This window comes from Aulonocara stuartgranti, assembly GCF_965226115.1.
Source record: "Aulonocara stuartgranti genome assembly, chromosome: 14".
Classification (NCBI taxonomy): domain Eukaryota; kingdom Metazoa; phylum Chordata; class Actinopteri; order Cichliformes; family Cichlidae; genus Aulonocara; species Aulonocara stuartgranti.
Genome location: NC_138950.1, coordinates 34,066,908 through 34,085,970, shown reverse-complemented (window position 1 = coordinate 34,085,970; position 19,063 = coordinate 34,066,908). Strand labels below are relative to the sequence as shown.

The following is a 19,063-nucleotide window of genomic DNA, read 5'->3' as shown; positions in this document are numbered from 1 at the left end:
TCATAAATATTGTGGGGAAATTGTATACTTACGCATCATATGATCTCATCGTTGCTGGCAAAGACTCCAGTTTAATGCTCTTTGAAGAACAGACTGTATGCCGTCAAACACCGATCATCTCCAGTCTCCAGTACCATTTGTGAACAGCACTGAGACTCCGATAGACATCAGAAAGGGGTTTTTGTTGAATGTTGTTAAAGTTCAGAGCCACAGTCTGGGCTTTGGCACCAACATACCCGAATTAGTGATGTGCTGAGGGTTTCCTCTTTGACTTTCATGAGGCGTACAACCAAATCAGTGGCTGGAAATGTGAGTAAGTAAATTGTCTGAAAGGATCTTCCAACACTGTCCTTACGTTGGATTAAAAATATCAGCTCCATAGCCTGAAACTATACTTAGTTGTGTGCTGGAGCACTGGATTTCAGCATTGGCAATCAAAAACATTCGCTTACCTTCCTAATGCAGGACTTGCAGCCATTTGCGTGTGTATTAGTCCACGTAAACCAGCAACACACAGCTCGACATTGATTCCCTGTGTGGTTGAAAACTAAACGATAAACAGAAAACAGAAGCACAAAAAAAATCAAAGATAAAAAACAACAACAGCATGAAAAGCACAGCCTGGTGGCCCACCTTCGGGAACGAAAACCAAGTTTTTAGTGGGCACATCCCGTTTCAGTTCTTTTATGTTAACTTCACTCATTTCCACGACTGAATGAACGATCAAAAGTGGCACAAGCAGTAGTCCACAGACTGGTTGTCTGTGTCACTGCCCCCTGGTGATAGTAAACAGCTACAACGTTTGTCATTTGGTGTTGTTTCTTGGATTGGATGAACTGTTGTCTCAGCACAGAACATGAGACCAGGAGTGATGCTTAATTTTCTGCTGTGGCTGACAGGGTGAAGGTGGGTTACAAAGCCGCTTGCAGGATGGTTGCACCTGTGGGCTGGCTAAATCAGTTTTAATGCCTTTCCCAATGTAAGAATTGCCATTTGGATGTTTAGAAGAGTATCAAATGGCACAGGCAATGAGCTCACTGGCCATGATTGTGGCTGAGCCTGCCTGAACCAATGCTATGACTGATGGTCAGTAAAAGCTTATTTTTAGAAGATCAAAGGCAGATTTATGTGCAGGAATGTTGCAAACTATTTAATCAGTTTTCCCTCAATTTGTTTGATTGACGTGTTTGAATGGTGGGGCGCTGTGGACACCCAAGTTTGTGATTGCGTAGAATTTTCAAATTAATACCATGGTTGCATCTACTGAAAACCTCTGTTAAGTTTAAATCTCAGTGACTGGTGATTGGTAAGAACTTGACGCAGTTTTTAAGCAAAACTGTATCCAAGTTCAAGACCATATTCATTTGTTGTTTTGGTTGTTATTTATTTAAGGCTATTTTTTTAATTTTCACAAGAATTACTAGTTTGCCCAACAATCAGACTATTCCCTGTGAGCAGGCATTTAGTAACTGTGGGGAGGAAAAGCTCCCTTCTAAAGGGAAGAAACCTCCGACAGAACCAGGCGCAGGAAAGGACAGCCATCTGCCGCAACTGGTTGGGGTTGGGGGAGTGAAAATTAAAAAAAAAAAAAAGCCAAAGTGATAATTATTGGAGCAGCTTAATTAATTTTTGCAGTATAATTTGCTGTTAATATCCTTTTCCAACCCAGTTTGTGTTTTTGTCACTTTTGCCCAGGGTCAAAGAAGCAATGCTGGAGATTGCTACTGTGTGGTCTTTCAGTGTCAATACACGGGAGCACCTCTTAGAGAGGCCAGGGTTGAAAAAGGGATACTGGAGACCCTCTGAGGGTATTATGTGCTGGTGTGCATCCAAGGCCAACATCTATTTAATTCTAATCTGACAATCCATTCTATACTCAGCTGACCTGTGAAATGTACAAATATATATGATTGTGGAATTTGTATAAAATGTTTCTTATTCTTGAGATTGAAATTGTATTTTCATTTCATTGATAGAACTGTAGTTTAAACATTTGCTATCTAGGTAAAAAACAGAAGTGAAATCAAAATAAAATTTTAGAATAGGCCTGATCAGAATGCCAGATATACACTAGATGAAAAACTCTCTTTTCCAAGTACTTGCTAGAATTGTACCAAATAGACAATAAGCCTTGGTTGCTACTTAACCAAATACATACATACCTGAATTAATTAGCATAGCGTTAGTACATTTTTAATTCCCGAGATTATGAAAACCGATCAAACTGATCAAACGTTTGAACAAAACGTGTGATGTTCACATGAAAGACCACCTTATACAGTGCTTACAGCGGAAATGATGAGGGACAAAATCTGTGCTGCCTGTTATATGAAGAATCTGAAATTTTAAACAAATATGTGGCTGAATTATACAAACATAGTGAAAGTCTCAGTGTACCCCTGTATGTTGGCACAGACCGTGCCCCTGCTGAGCTGCAGCAGAGGATCAGTAACACAAGAGAGAATCTTTTTTTTTCTTTCTTTTTTTAAAAAAAAAACAAAAAAAAAAACTAACTTTACAAGATACCCCCTTGATCCGACTTATCCGAAAATTCTGGGGCCGTGTTGCACATAAACAAGCGTATTCCTAAATTTTTACAAAAACTAAAAGATTCAACATTTTTGCACCTGCATCTGTGTTAATGTGGGCACTCAAAGCTAAATAGATATGAAAATATAAATGAACCCCCTTAAAGTTACTATTGTGTTTCTGAAGGAGACCTAATAGATGCATTTCTGGTTAGACGTACCAACTGCTATGACATTAAGATGGAATCAGAAAATTGAAAATTTGAGTTCTAGAGGGGGATTTTAGTTGGAGTTTAGGAATGACAAGCAAACAATAGCGAGTTAGTTTAAAGTATATACATGAATTTCTCATCCAGAACTAAATGCCCACTATATGTGAGTATAGACTCAAAATGCAACTGTATGAATGTAACTTATGCAATCTAGAGTTGGTGGATCTGCAATTAAATTTGTAATTACTGGCACATGGATTTGTGAGATTTTATAACTAAAACAAAAGCTAAGAGATTACTGAAGTATAATTTTTAACAGGGTGCGACATTTTTTTTTTTTTTTTTTTTCAAGCTGTTTGAGTTTGAAGTAACAAAAAAGAGAGCAGAAGGCCTGAAAGAGAGGGTAATGATCAAGAGAAATGGGGAAGGAAGAACAAAAAGAATATTTGAGGGTGAAGACCAGAGCTGGAACTTATTTCCAGCAGGGTTGGTGGATTTTTGGGATGCTGAAGCCTGCAGCTTTTTTCTTTTTAATTACTTTTTATGGAGCACATAGGCTCAACATAGAACTATTAGTTGTTAGTTAGTTTCTAACTTTTTGTCCCTCTGTTATTTGGGCAGTTAAAAAGTTCAGTTTTTTTTTTTCTTCTTTTGTCTTCAGGAATTGCTCTCTTGCAGCTCATGTATAGTCAACAACCACTTATATCCTGTTTTTTTGAGGTTTGAATCACTTTTATTTGTACACAAATACATCTTTTCATCGTTTCTTCCCAGAAACGTATTCATTGATTGAGATGGAAATTTTGGAAGCGCTAATGAGAATAGGGAGAAGAAGGAAAAAAAAAAAGTCAGATGGAAATTACGCTGAGTGTGTATCCATTGGGAGAGGAAGCTGGGAGCTGAAGGAAATCAGAAAAACCTTTGACTTTTTGTTTTTCTCGTGAGATGTGAGCATGTCCGTTGGGGGGGTGAAAAGTTGAGAAGTTGAAGAAAGTACAAAACAAAGCTGGTGTACTGGGAAAAGGGTCTACGCTGTAGCCACTATATCCCTACTCCGCATCAACAATACACCATTAAGCTAAAGGTAAACACTGTATTGCCAATACAAATATCAGATAATGTTTTGCTGACCCATCCAGCCACCTGGACCTACTCGCTACATGGACTTTATTGCTCTATAATGATGCCACCCAAAGTCTCTCTTCACACTATATACACGTCAAAGTTCCTGTGATTGCTTTGCCCCGTGTTGTAGTTCATTCTGGTAGATTGTACACTTTTTCAAGATTATTGAGAACTGCTGACCAAATCCTTCTAGCTTTCCCGAGGTCCAGATTAAAGCAAAAAAGGAATCAGGCCTTTGCTGTGGCTGTGCTGTGGAACAAACTGCCCCTTCACATCAGGACCTCCCCAACATCAAAAACCCACTTTCATTCTCTAGCTTTTAAATCGGAATGAGTTCTGTTACTTTTATTTTTTATTTCTTACTCAGGTTTTCTCGTTTTGTTTCTTTTGTTAAATTCTTGCCCTATGCTTTTATGTCATTTGATGATTTTAGATGCACAGCACCTTGGTCAACAGCTTTTGTTGTGCTGTAGAAATAAACTTGACTTTGACTTTGTTAGAAAAAGTTGTCATGCAGGCCGGCTAACTTCTTCCAAAATAAGTTTTTGTCCAAAAACGATAAAACTCTCTAAATAAAGTGGACAGAATGCTTTCTAAAATAAGGCCACATATTGTGAATATAAATAAATACACCAGGGGCATGAATACTTAAGGCGGATTTGCACATTTAGACATAATACCCCACAACTGCCTGAACAATTATATTATATCTCTTAGCTAAAAATATAAAGCTCTTTCCTTGGTGTTCCCTATATGTCCTCCTCATACATACAGCCAAGTCTGTGAGCACACCTGGATTCAAACCTTGTATTTACAAAGGGTAGCCATTTAGAGGAAAGCTGGATAATGGGAGATGCTGCAAAAATAGCTGCTTCTTTTTTTCTTTTTCAAGGCCTAGTACAAGATGACAAATAAGAATCAATTTAAGGGTGACTCGTGCAACGCTATCCTAGAAGGAAGAGTCGTGCAGTTGGTGCATAGATTTGACCTTTTGAAATGTCTTTCTGAGAATATATAACACACCGTGCAGCCAAAAGATAGTTTTAATGCTAACTGTTGTGAATAAAAAATGTACTAGAGTCCATTTAAATTCGCATTTCATTATCTGATTTCAAAGTAGTAAAAATGCTCTTTGCTTTTGCGTATGTCTGTATACGTGAAAACAAACAGTTCCGGTCTGTTCTGACTTTTACATCCAGCCAATTTAAATGTAGCAGCAGTAATTAGTTTACAACCGTCATTCAATGCATTCTGCCCCTCCACGCCATTATTTTCCCTCTCGTACCGCTATTTATTTTTCTGTTAAATTTTCCATCTGCCTCTCTTCCTTTATATTAGTCTCTTCTGAAAACCCTATCATGGGCCTCATTAAATAGTCTACCTGTAACCCTCTGTTATTCCATCCTGCTCTCCATCCCTCCAGAGTGTTGTCACGCATTTTATGGCATATTAATGCTGAGTGTGTATTTGCCTGTGTGGATGTGTGAAGAGTCCCTTTGCAGCAGTATCTGGTCCTCTCTAGTGGTTGAAGTACAGTATGCTAATGCAACCTGCAGGCTGTAAAAATTACCTTTCTGTTTCAGAGTGCCATACTTTAAAAAAAAAAAACAACAGCTTTTTCTTTTTTCTTTTTTGCACTTCATATTTTTCCCATACACATTGAGTACTCTTGTTTGAATACAGCTGGCATTTGATTAGATATTATAAGATAAAATGCGTTTTACTTGAGCTGTAAATGTCAGCGGAGGAAATGTTGAGTTTAATGTTAAAACACCGGGGACTCGGTTTCTTGAGTCTTGTAGCATCACACAGCGAGTTTAGGCAGTAATGAAAAAGACTCTTGCATTTGTTCTTTGCTAGCTTAACTTGTGTCTCTTACTCCCATGCTTCCTGTAGGAGCCCGGTGTTACAGGGATTAAGGTAATTCAGCTGCAAAATTCCCAGCATGAACATTCCTTCATCCCTACCTTGAGTCTTGTAGCATCACACAGCGAGTTTAGGCAGTAATGAAAAAGACTCTTGCATTTGTTCTTTGCTAGCTTAACTTGTGTCTCTTACTCCCATGCTTCCTGTAGGAGCCCGGTGTTACAGGGATTAAGGTAATTCAGCTGCAAAATTCCCAGCATGAACATTCCTTCATCCCTACAGCTACAGTCAAACTGATTTACTGAGCTCCATTTGTTACTTATTCCACTATCCAGTCTACAAAACATGCTGTAAGTAGTGCTGTCAGCATTGATCTCGTTAAAATGACGCTAATACCATAACCGCATTAACGCCGCAAATCTCCATTAACGAGTTAGCGCAGATCGCCCCGTGCATGGGGCTGAACGCTAACGCATTAATGCGCTAACGCGTTGACGGCGTGCTGTTTTAACAAGATTAGCGCTGACAGCACTAGTTTTAAGCCTAGAAATAAAGTTTTTTCCCCATTTGTTTCACCTTAAAATTATTAGTCAGGCTCCATTAAAAGATTTTTTTTTTTTATTTCTTATGTAAGCCCATACATACATGCATAACCCACTGTTCAAATACAGTTAAAGACTAAAAGAAAGGAGAAAGAGAAGAGCAAAAACACACTCTCTTTTATTAGCATTTGTAAAGCTTTATCAAAGCCACTGTGTGTACTATTCATACCCAACAATATTTGAGTCTAGTGAAAATGAACTGAGAATTTACTTTATCTGCATTTATTATTTATGATTTATTAGAAATAAAAACAGCAAGTCTGTTCTTCTTTAAGTACTTTAGTGGAACTTTAGTTTTACTTCAGATTTGTCTAGAAGTCGATTGGAGGCCACTTGGTCTGTAATGGCCAAACAGAACACTGTGGATTGGGAAGTGTCCAAGAACACAAAGGTAACTCCAGCAGATTTTTAGAAGTCCTCCAAAAGATGGAGAACTTGCAAAACAGAGGACCATCTTGTATCATCAGTCATGGTAGAGCTGCTCCATAGACCTCTCTCAGTATACAGTAGGGCAAAGGATAGTTCACTCAGAGTACTTTAAGCGAGTCCATTAGGGAGGAGATCATCTGTTCTGATGAGACAATAGTGGAACTGTTTGGGGAGAAGTCCAGGCATAATGTGTAGCGCATCACCGCAGCTGTTATAGTGAAGCATGGCGGTATTGGCATCATGCCTTTGAGTTGCAGGAAGGATGAATGAAGCCAAAACATCTAAAAAACTAATTTCTACTTTATCCTTTTTATGTCTTTGAAAGTAGATTGAATTTGTTTGAATCTACAGGTAAACTGAATTTTATCAGTTTAAAATAAAATCTGTGACAACGGAGATAAGCAGTAACTTTCTGAACTTGGAGTAACTAAGCCTCATGCATGCATGGTTTCTTCTAAATGTTCAAAAAATGTTTGATAGACTGAAAAACGTTTTTTTTTCAGTGGGTTTTTTTTTGTGTATGTTTTGGTGGGATAACAGGAGAAATGAGACAAACAAAATAAAGACAACAAAAATCTGCATCAGAGAAAGTTGCATGTGCAATCCTGGAATCTGCTCAGAATAATTCACAATTCATAATCCATGCATCCCTACTTGTCATTCACAGAGGAAAATTCTCTGAAGTTTCCTTTGTTTTACTAAATATTAAGCCTTACACGCACCTTCTCGTCCACACCAACTTTTCCACATAAAATATTCTGTTGTGAAAGTAAAACACGCAGTAACTTTCCTTTACCACTGCCATGCTGCTTGAAGGACATCGGTCTCATAGGAATGAAGGTAAATAAGACCAGAAGTGTCAAAAAGAAAGGAAAAAAACCTCCATTCCCATAATGCACCACAGTCCATCCCGCGCTCATGCAGCATGATTGTCCCTTTCCCACTGTCTTTCTGTCTTACGACAAAGCTCATTATATGATCCTTCATTAATATTATTACTGTTTAATTTAAAATATAAAAAATGATTTTCATATATCCATGGTATTGTTTTAAAATATTTTTTGACTTTTTTTGTTTTTAAGACATCCAATTTGTTTTGTACTCATTTGAAATTCAATTTTGCTTTGATTTAGGAATATTTTACTTTGCTTGTTAATTGTTGATTATTATTATTGTTGTTGTTGTTGTTGTTATGAGTAGGAGGAGGAGGGGTTTTTTTTGTTTTTTTTTTAGTTGATAAAAAAATTAATTTAAGCAAACCTTTTTCACTTCATCATTATGGAGCATGTATATGGAGGGTGTAGGTGAAACCATTTTGGAATAATGCTGTGACATGACAAAAATGTGGATGCTTTTTTTTTTGCTTAGGTGTCTTATTAAAAGTGTGTCATAGAAAAAATGTAATGAATTGACTCACTTCTTTCCTTTTCGCTTTTGTTGTTGTTGTTGTGGTTGCTGTTGAATGACTGCTGGTGACTGAAATCTAACCACTGTGTGGTTTCAGAATGAGTCGAGGAACATAGAGATGCTGGCAGCAGCCTGTGCCGTGGGAGTTGGTTGCTGTTTCGCTGCCCCCATAGGAGGTGAGTCTAAAGCAAACGTGATGTAGTACCTGAAGCCTGTGGCACTCTGTAATGAGCTAAATGTGTAAGCACTGTATAACTTTTACAATGTGTAACCCACTTAACATATAATGGGCTGCATGTTGCTGAAATGGATGGAGCAATCAGTGCTGTTTCATGGGAGATGTTCTTTTGCGGAGGTATTCTCTTTCTGTACACCCTCGTATCATCTCATGTTAAATTTAGAGCCCTGGTACAGCCTTGGAGCACACTACACGCCTTTGTATCAGTGACATAATTTATTTAGCTTCTAGCTGGTTTTTCTTCAGCCTGTGCTTCCACCCCACCATGAATTCATCTTGCTAAGCCTGAGCTAACTGAGGTAAATGACATTTCCAAAAATGGAGATCATGTCTGAATACAGACGCTGGCGAACAAATTCATCTGTGTGTAATGCAAGGAAATGTTGTTGTTACTTGAGTGTTACATGAAGAACTGCATGTCAAGAGAAGTCCATTTCACTTGTTTGTGCATTTTTTAAATGTCAGTGCTCATGCCTTGTGGTGTTTGTGTGTTTAAGGTGTGCTGTTCAGTATTGAAGTAACTTCCACATTCTTTGCTGTGAGGAACTATTGGAGGGGCTTCTTTGCTGCCACTTTCAGTGCCTTCATCTTCAGGGTATTAGCTGTTTGGAACAGAGATGAAGGTAAGACTGATGTGTTCATTGTACTTAGTATAAGACAGTATAAGCACTTTATTAGGAACACTTAGTCCAGCACAATCAAATCCATTTTTGTAGTAGCTAGTGGCATGTTCAGTGTCTTTTGTTTTTGAGGGGCAAAAAAATCAGATAAAAGTCGTATCAAAGCAAGAGTGGCCTTAAAGTTGGTTCAAACAGTGGATAAACTGAGGGGCTTCACCAAGGCTCAGTTTAAGATCGATAAGGAACGAGCTGTGAGTCATGCAGTTAGAATTCAAATATAAGGCTGGAAATGATCAGAGGTGAGTCCACTTTAAGGTCCAATGTTTTAGTGGTTTGGAGACGGGGACCAGGTCTGCAAGCGCTGAGCCATCACGTCATGTCTTCACAGCAACTTTTGTGAATTAAGACAGTGAAAAAGCAGCAATAAGATGGAGTCAGTCTGCTATGAATTTGGGATTGAATGGTCCAAATTTTTCAATTTCATGCAGTCTTTTGTGATATAATTTTTTAGCATATAACATACAATATAATAGCAAATAATTTCTAGCATATAACCCTTTTTAAAATATGCTTTAATTGACACTGTAATCCAGAAAAGCAGAAATCAATTTATAAACAAAGATTTATGCTTCCAAAGTGAAACTGTGAAAAATTGCAGGACTTTTAATAAATAAATGTCCAGGTGTTATAAAGGATGTCCAGTTTTGGCGCACCTTGGACACCATATACGAGTAGAATTTCTGCTGTTTTTTTTAAACAGCAATAATGATTTAACTTCATTACCATGCTTAGAAATGCTTGTCTTTTGAATATTTTTGAAGAATTAACCACACATTCCCAGTCAGCGAGCCCTTTCTGTCTTGCACCCTGGTGAGTTTAAATGGCCTCTTGCGATTTAAACTCTGAGGGGCTGTAGCCTAGGCCTCTATTGGCCAATTTGCATGATTGACACCTCTTTTTAATCGGTTGAGCCAATAGAATCACAGTGACATTTTTGTGGTCTTCTTTTGCAGCTTGTCTAGTGAATTTTGGTTGGAGCATGGTGAAACTTGGTGTTTTGGAATGCGTGAGAGAGCCCTGCAAGCAAACTAGCCATTGTTTTCATGGCTACCTGAAGTCTGGAGATTTCTTGGCTCGGTTGTGTGTGTTTAGCGGACTTTTGCGCATTTAAGTAACTGTTCTTTTAATCATTGCTTGTTTTCGCTGCGTTTGGTGGTTGTAGAAATGGTTTATATGAGGATTTAGCTGAGATACTAAGGTTTCTGTGGATGTTGATATTTGCAGGTTTGGCTCTTGGAGTGTTACATACCTCTTGAGCCTGGGGGCAATGGGGTTTTTAATCTGTGTATAAATGAAGCTCTGTCATTATTTTACTAGTTACATGTGTGCAAGTCTAAATAATATTCTGAGTAAAGGACAAAGACTTGCTGCAACACTGGAGGTGCTAAAAATAGAATTTTCATCCTACCAAAACAGTAAACTGAGAAGTTCTCAGTGGCAGGCGTCCAAACTTCTTTGGGATTTCCAGGATCCTGTTAGTGGTTTAGTTTTTCACAGCCTTTTCTCCCACCAGTTGTTTAATGTGGTCAGGTTTTGTGAGGTTTGGAGTTTTGGGGCGATCGTGGTTCAAGAGTTGGTATTTGGCCTTGTAATCGAAAGGTTGCCGGTTCGAGCCCTGGCTTGGACAGTCTCGGTCGTTGTGTCCTTGGGCAAGACACCACCCGTTGCCTACTGGTGGTGGTCAGAGGGCCCGGTGGCGCCAGTGTCTGGCAGCCTCGCCTCTGTCAGTGCACCCCAGGGTGGCTGTGGCTACAATGTAGCTTGCCATCACCAGTATGTGAATGTGTGTGTGAATGGGTGTGACTGGATGTGTAAAGCGCTTTGGGGTCCTTTAGGACTAGTAAGGCGCTATACAAATACAGGCCATTTACCATTTTTTGGTCATCACCTCCACAGTAAGCTGAAGTTTTCCTTTTTACTCCTTCCATCAGTCAGATCAGTCAGTGGTGCATCAGTAGCTTTAATATATTTTATTTATTGCCCTATATGTGTTTAGAAGACCTGTTTTTAACCTCGCTTAATGACTTTGAGGTCTGTTCAGTGATACAGTGGCTTGTCCTCTCTCTCTTTCTCCAGAGACCATCACAGCTCTGTTTAAAACCCGCTTCCGATTAGACTTTCCCTTTGACCTCCAGGAGCTTCCTGCCTTCGCTGTCATTGGGTAAGTTGGTTAAGATGCTGAAGTTGGTTTCAATTCAATTCAATTTTATTTATATAGCACCAAATCACAACAGCAGTTGCCTAAAGGCGCTTTATATTGCACAGTAGATTGTACAATAATAGATACAGAGAAAAACCCAACAATCATATGACCCCCTATGAGCAAGCACTTTGGCGACAGTGGGAAGAAAAAACTCCCTTTTAACAGGAAGAAACCTCCGGCAGAACCAGGCTCAGGGAGGAGCGGGGCCATCTGATGTGACCGGTTGGGTGAGAGAAAGAAGACAGGATAAAGACATGCTGTGGAAGAGAGACAGAGAGTTTAAAAAAAACAACAACTCATCAATTAGACATTACCCAGCAGGTCCGTACTGTAAATAAGACCAAGCCTAAATGAATAAAAAGCTGATTGTCAACCAATATTAGTAAGAAAATGGAAACTAGCTTGTTTCACAAAAAAATTCAAATAAATTCATCCACTCTGAGTCAGTTTTGTCCACCTGGTTGCGCTGACAGGTATTCCCATTTATTATGATTGCCTCATAAATTCAGACATTATTCAGGAGATCCACTTACTGTAGCTTGTGAAGGTGTTACCTCGGGGTGGACTGTGTGAGTCACCTAACATGGATTATTCAGCTTGCAACAGTTGCCAGCGCACTGAGGGACGTCTTATTTTATCCTGTCCTAGCCTGAGGGCTCTTCTGTGCCTGTGAAAGAGACCACGGGCTCCTAGAAGGAAGCTGGTTGAGAGTTTGGAGGGGGTGCTCTTGCTCCATACTCTGTCCTTCTTTTTCAGATGAAAGCGTGTGCCTGTGTGTAACTTGTGTAACTTATCTTGAGAAGACAATCCCTCTCTTTCTTTCTTTTTTTTGGGGGGGGCGGGGGTCGTCATCTTGTTCTTCATCCTTTGGGGGGTTTTTTTTCTTTCATATTTAGTTGGGTTTTTTTTTTTTTTGTCCGGAGGCTTTAACACCCACCACTGCATCAGTGGCTTGCACATACAGTACACTGTCTCCAGAGAAGGCAGCAGAGTGCTTAGTTCTAGTTTTACACTTTGTGAGTCTGTATGTGCACACTGGCAGATTTGTTTGTGTGTGTGTGTGTGTGTGTGTGTGTGTGTGTGTGTGTGTGTGTGTGTGTGTGTGTGTGTGTGCGCGCGCGTGCGTGCCGGTACATCGTTGTAGTTTCCATCTTCCCCTGCCAGTAGCTGTCAAGCAGGGAAAGTCGGTCAGTGTCTCAGTCAACTAGGCCAGGAAGAGTTTGGTGTGTGCTACATGCTGCCAAGGGCATGTCTTTGAAGAGTCACACACTACTCTACTTACTGTTTACAGTTTACTGTTTTAGGAGGGAGAGGGTCACCTCAACATGTGAAGGCTGCACATGTATATGTGTCCATAATGTGTGTACCTGGACTTTTTGTAGGCCGACAGGAGGGTGATTACTTTTATTATAAACTATTCTGCTGACGACTTCCTCCAATGAGCAACAGAAAATCAGAAAATAAAAAAATTGTCGAAAAATGGATTCATTTTCCCAAAACTGTACAATGAAAATGTGAGATCATATTTTAAAAAATGAGTGATATGTTATTTACATTTCAGAAATTTTCTTGTAATCGGCACAAAAGCCTAACCACAGAAACAATTAATGGATTTGTTGACAAACAGCCAATTAGGCAAATTATTTATAAAGCAAATTGTTGCAATTTCTTTTCTGGTGTTGCAGACTAAAAAATCCAAAATTAGGAGAAGTGAATAACTCAATAAATAAAAATACAGTTGAAATTAACAGAAAAAAATTAAAAGAAAATCAGAGATGCATATCAGTAGAAATCATTAACCATTATTATGAAACTAAGTAATACTGACAGGCTCCATTATTTTCACCTTCTCTAACATTACTTGAATGTGGGCCTTCATTTTAAAGTACAGGGTGGGCCATTTATATGGATACACCGTAATAACATGGGAATGGTTGGTGATATTAAAGTCCTGTTTGTGGCACATTAGTATATGTGAGGGGGCAAACTCCTCAAGATGGGTGGTGACCATGGTGGCCATTTAAAAGTCGGCCATCTTGGATACAACTTTTTCAATAGGAAGAGGGCCATGTGACACATCAAACTTATTGGTAATGTCACAAGAAACACAATGGTGTGCTTGGTTTCAACGTAACTTTCTTCTTTCATGAGTTATTTACAAGTTTCTGACCACTTATAAAATGTGTTCAATGTGCTGCCCATTGTGTTGGATTGTCAATGCAACCCTCTTCTCCCACTCTTCACACACTGATAGCAACACCGCAGGAGAAATGCCAGCACAGGCATCCAGTATCCGTAGTTTCAGGTGCTGCACATCTCGTATCTTCACACCATAGACAATTTCCTTCAGATGACCCCAAAGATAAAAGTCTAAGGGGGTCAGATCGGGAGAGCTTGGGGGCCATTCAACTGGCCCACGATGACCAATCCACTTTTCAGGAAACTGTTCATCTAGGAATGCTCGGACCTGGCACCCATAATGTGGTGGTGCACCATCTTGCTGGAAAAACTCAGGGAACGTGCCAGCTTTACCCCCTTAACCCCCATGTACCACACCAAACCATCACTTTTGTTGTTCCAACAGTCTTGGAGTGATCCATCCAATGTAGGTTAGTGTCAGACCAATACTGGTGGTTTTGTTTGTTAACTTCACCATTCACATAAAAGTTTGCCTCATCACTGAACAAACTCTTCTGCGTGAACTGAGGGTCCTGTTCCAATTTTTGTTTTACCCATTCTGCAAATTCTGTGCGCCGATCTGGGTCATCCTCGTTGAGATGCTGCAGTAGCTGGAGTTTGTAAGGGTGCCATTTGTGAGTAGCTAATATCTGCCGAAGGGATGTTCGACTAATGCCACTCTGCAGTGACATGCGGCGAGTGCTACGCTGTGGGCTCTTGCTGAATGAAGCTAGGACAGCCACTGATGTTTCTTCATTAGTGACAGTTTTCTTGCGTCCACATTTTGGCAAATCCAACACTGAACCAGTTTCACGAAACTTAGCAAGCAGTTTGCTAACTGTAGCATGGGAGATGGGTGGTCTTGTAGGGTGTCTTGCATTGAAATCTGCTGCAATGACCCGGTTACTGCGTTCACCAGATATCAACACAATTTCGATCCGCTCCTCACGTGTTAACCTCTTCGACAAGTCATTGGCTGTGAACAAAGAGAAACTTGTAAATAACTCATGAAAGAATAAAGTTACATTGAAACCAAGCACACCATTGTTTTTCTTGTGACGTTACCAATAAGTTTGATGTGTCACATGGCTCTCTTCCTATTGAAAAAACAAAAGTTGCATCCAAGATGGCCGACTTCTAAATGGCCACCATGGTCACCACCCATCTTGAGGAGTTTGCCCCCTCACATATACTAATGTGCCACAAAGAGGACTTTAATATCACCAACCATTCCCATGTTATTACGGTGTATCCATATAAATGGCCCACCCTGTATATTGTATCTTAACTTATTTTACTTGTAAGGATCAGTCAACCAATGAGCGCAGCGTTTCCCCTGTGTGACAGCTGACTCATTTGCATGATGAAGTAAAGTTGTCTACAATAATAACTGAAAAATTAAGTAAAAGAATTGAATATGGAAGGAATGTAGAATGAAAATGCATTGAATGAATGGGTCTGAATGAATCTCTGCAAATGTATATAAATACAGAAAAACCTTTCATAAATGAAGGCCCTGTATTTTTTTTTTATTATTATTTTTAATTCACTTAATGCTACGTTAATTTATTGAGTCATACATACGTCTGTACACCATCGCCTGATCATAGCTTTAACACCTTCTTGTCCTCAAACGGTACACTCACCCTTGTTTTAATCATGACAGAGGTGGGACCAAGTCATTGTTTTGCAAGTCTCAAGTAAGTCTCAAGTCTTTATCCTCAAGTCTCAAGTCAAGTCTCAAGTAATGTCAGGCAAGTCAGAGTCGAGTCTCAAGTCACTGGTGTAAAAGTCCGAGTCAAGTCACAAGTCTGAAACTTTGAATTTCAAGTCCTTTCGAGTCTTTAAAAAAAAAAACAACGAAAAAATAATGTTGCAGTTATGCTAAATGTAAATATTAGACCATGTAATTTTAAAATCTGTGTTTTTCTCAACACATGACAAAATAGTGAACTTAGAAAATATACACAAATTGTGAAATTGCACCTCTTTAAAATGCAGCTCAATTAAACCTAGCTCCAAGAATAGTTTTCACCGACAGTTCTGAGATAAGCTGCATGTTATTCTTGGATGCGGTTGTAGGACCGGCTTTAAAATCGCATGACAAAAATATCATACACATTAAAAAAAACTGCATCACCAACGTAGCCTGGACAACATTTGCTAGTTAGATGAAGTCAGCTATCTCATCGTAGCATATTTATATGCATATTTATAATCATACGGTTCTTGGAGTGAGTGCATACACTCATGAAGTTTAGTAACTTCAGGTCACTGCAACAAGCCCAGGTACAGTTTACCGACGGATGGGTGCAGGACCTTGAAATGCACCGTGTAGAACGAAAGACCATCGTACATATCATAAGTTTACCAGTCTCACAAATCGTCGTCATAAATACACATTCCTTAACCGTTTATTAATATAACCTTTGAGCTCAACGGTAATTAATTAGTAGTGGAAATAATTTCTGGTAGCATCACAGAAATGTAGCAGTGACAACAATATTGTATGCTGTAATCGTACTGGGCAATTAGTGATACAAAACAACTGTTTTATCCTGTGAATAAAAGTATATGTTTTTGTCAGTGTACCATAATAACAGAAGCGAAACACAATATTGTGTCAGGACAATTCACTATTTATGCACAATAAACAAAGGAGCATAGCGCGACAATTTCTGTTCAGCGCCAGACTTGCTTGTAACCTATATCACCAGTTATGTTATGAAAGTGACGTATTAACTACTAAAAAACACTGACCTTTGTGTAAATGCTTGGAGCAGACTAACCTGTGAGCTGGAGTGTTCTGGGACGTTATATTTGACCTTTGAATGGCTGCAATCCAGGCCATCCGTCGCATCTTTGTTACTTCGGAAACATGGCTCGAACAATTTCTCTTCAACGAGGTAATCCGATAACAACCGATCTCTTTACCCGTCGGCTTCCCGTGGCTGTCATGCGACCGGCTATTGCAGTTAATAATACAACAGCTTCTTGCCATTTTTTGTGTTTCTTTTTATCGCTGTATAACTGATTTTAATTGAAAGCCTGCGTGCGCTAGTACCGCTTGCCACGAGTTCCCAGAATCCTTTGCGGTTCTACCCGTGAATGACGTCACATTTTCAATCTCTATATGCATGTTAAATTTTGTATTTGGGGTAAAATATCAAGTCTTTTCAAGTAAACCGGTTCAAGTCCAATTCAAGTCCCAAGTCATTGGTGTAAAAGTCCAAGTCAAGTCACAAGTCTTAGAACATTTTTTCAAGTCAAGTCTAAAGTCATAAAATTAATGACTCGAGTCTGACTCGAGTCCAAGTCATGTGACTCGAGTCCACACCTCTGAATCATGAGCACAAGCCCAGATTCCAACACTTAACCCCCACCCAAACACACACACAGAGGACACAGTTTGTTTTTTTTTTTTTTTTTTTTTTTTTTTTAACGTGTACCATACAAAGCGCATGAAAAGGTAGATGTGCTGCGTTTTCCTCAGCTGTGCCAAAGAGGCAAAGACTCCCTCATCATCCTGTTCATTACTTATTCAAAGGTATTTGATGGAATTAATAATGCAAGAGGATAAATTTATAAGCATTAGGTTGTCTGCGTAGCTGTCTGAGTCTATTCTTTCTCGCCACCTTTTCTCTGCTTTCTTTGGCTCTCACTCCCATAAAGAGGACTCCCACCAAGCTTCTAAATGCGCGCTTATATAAACCTCTTTTTCCGCTTTGTCTGAGACTCCCCCACAAATCCCCATCTGACAGTGTTCTCGCTCTTTTATTCCTACTGTCTCATGCCTCTGACTCCCTGTTCATTTTTTTCCATGCTCGTCTTTATTTCTCTCCGTCTACAGTATATGCCTCCCACATGTTTTGTGTACTTTCTCTTTTTTCCTCCATTCCCATATTTCTTTGTTTTCCTGTTCCCCACAACTTTACAGAATTACATTTGCACTTATTACCAGCAACCATCTCCAGTCGATTAGAAACTCATTACATTTTCATTGTTTTTATTGTTGCCAAATGCACTGGGGACACCCTATGGAGGTGGATCAAGTGAGAAAAATGTTGCACTCGATGCGTTGATGTTTTACTTTGTTTACACTTAAACAAATTTATTCCATTCTGTTTTGATTTGATGCATTATACCGGGTGGGGAAAGGGAAAAAAATAGTCCTACTCGTTTTCTCTGTCTGCAGTATTGCCAGTGGTTTCGGTGGGGCTTTGTTTGTCTACCTGAACCGACTCATTGTCCAGTTCATGAGGAAACAGAAGGTCATCAACAAATTTCTAATGAAGAAGTAAGTATAATCACCTTAATAAAGCAATGGGTGCATACAAAGTACATACCAGAAAGAATATTCACTGCATTTTCTCAAGTGATATAGTAACATCTGATCGTTTTTTTTTTTCTATGTAAAGCAGAAAGCATGGTGCATTGTTACTTTAAACTTGTGTCAACTGTCAGGATAACATTGTACAATAACCATCATTTGAAAATGGGGAAAATGTAAGTTGATTAAATTTTAGTTAATAGTTTTTAGAATTGGCCAAAGTAATGCAGAAATAGTGTTTGATAATTGGTTAATACTGTAATTGCTTTGTAGTAATGTGTGGGTGGTTTATTTGAAATTGCAACTTTAATGAAAGTTGCAATTTCATGACCCTCTGGGAATGAGAATAAATGAATGTGCTCAAAACGACAATAACAATCTCCCGTTCCACCACAAACTTACTAAAGCTGCTTAGCAGAAATCGAGAGTCATCATACCAGGCAGTGTTTTTCCATTCTTCTGTAGTTCAATTTTGGAGAGCCTGTGTGAACTGTAGCCTCGGTTTCCTGTTCTTAGCTGACCAGAATGCTACCTGGTGTGGTCTTCTGCTCGCGCTAGGCCATCTGCTTTAAAATCCAGCATGTTGTACATCCTTGTTTCTCTGCAAACCTTGGTTGTAAACAGTTGACAGGTGACTTCCTATGAACTCAGAGTTCATCAACAAACCAGATTCACAGAGAGAACTGCTGCTTGGTGGATAATATAAACTCTAGAGATCATTTAGTGGGCAAATCTCACTACTTTAAATGAGTTGCTCAGGTCATTTGGCACCAACATCCATGCCATTCAAAGTCACTTAAATCACCTTTCTTCCCCATTCTGGTGCTCAGTTTAAACTTCAGCAGGTCGTCTTGAGCATGCCTACATACTGAAATGTGTTGAATTGCTGCTATGTGATTATCTCACCCTAAAAAAAAACAGTCAGAAGTTTATAAATGGGTATTAGGTACTGATTATAATTAGATTTTTTTGTTAATAGTACCTGTCCACTACTGAATTAATAAAATAAAAAAAATAAAATAAGCACATCGTGTAACATTGCATCCAGCGGAGTGTGAATGGTAGCTAGAAAGCACTTAACAGCGTAGAAGACGGTGAATGTGGCATCTTGTACAGAGCACTTTGAGTACTCCTGGAGAGTCGAAAGCGCTATATAAGAATCAGTCCTTTTACTTGTAAAAGCCAAATTCAGATCAGGAATTTTTAGGGTTTGTAATATTAAAATAAGTTTATGTAGCATCAGATGTCAGACAAAATAGCAGAAA

The 19,063-nt window shown here is 39.1% G+C and overlaps 1 protein-coding gene across 5 annotated transcripts in view; it reads left to right on the top strand.

Moving 5' to 3' along the window:
- The window catches only part of LOC309687349 (chloride channel protein 2-like), a 222,624-nt gene that overhangs the window by 132,076 nt on the left and 71,485 nt on the right, over positions 1-19,063 (top strand). For all 5 annotated transcript variants that reach the window (XR_014270720.1, XM_082502252.1, XM_082502251.1 and 2 more), the window contains 4 exons: positions 8,267-8,345; positions 8,905-9,030; positions 11,164-11,248; positions 17,664-17,765. Coding sequence is in view for 4 of the 5 variants with exons in the window: in XM_082502252.1 (XP_082358378.1) it covers positions 8,267-8,345; positions 8,905-9,030; positions 11,164-11,248; positions 17,664-17,765 (392 nt within the window). In the remaining variant the exon portion in view is untranslated. The remainder of the gene's footprint in view (positions 1-8,266; positions 8,346-8,904; positions 9,031-11,163; positions 11,249-17,663; positions 17,766-19,063) is intronic.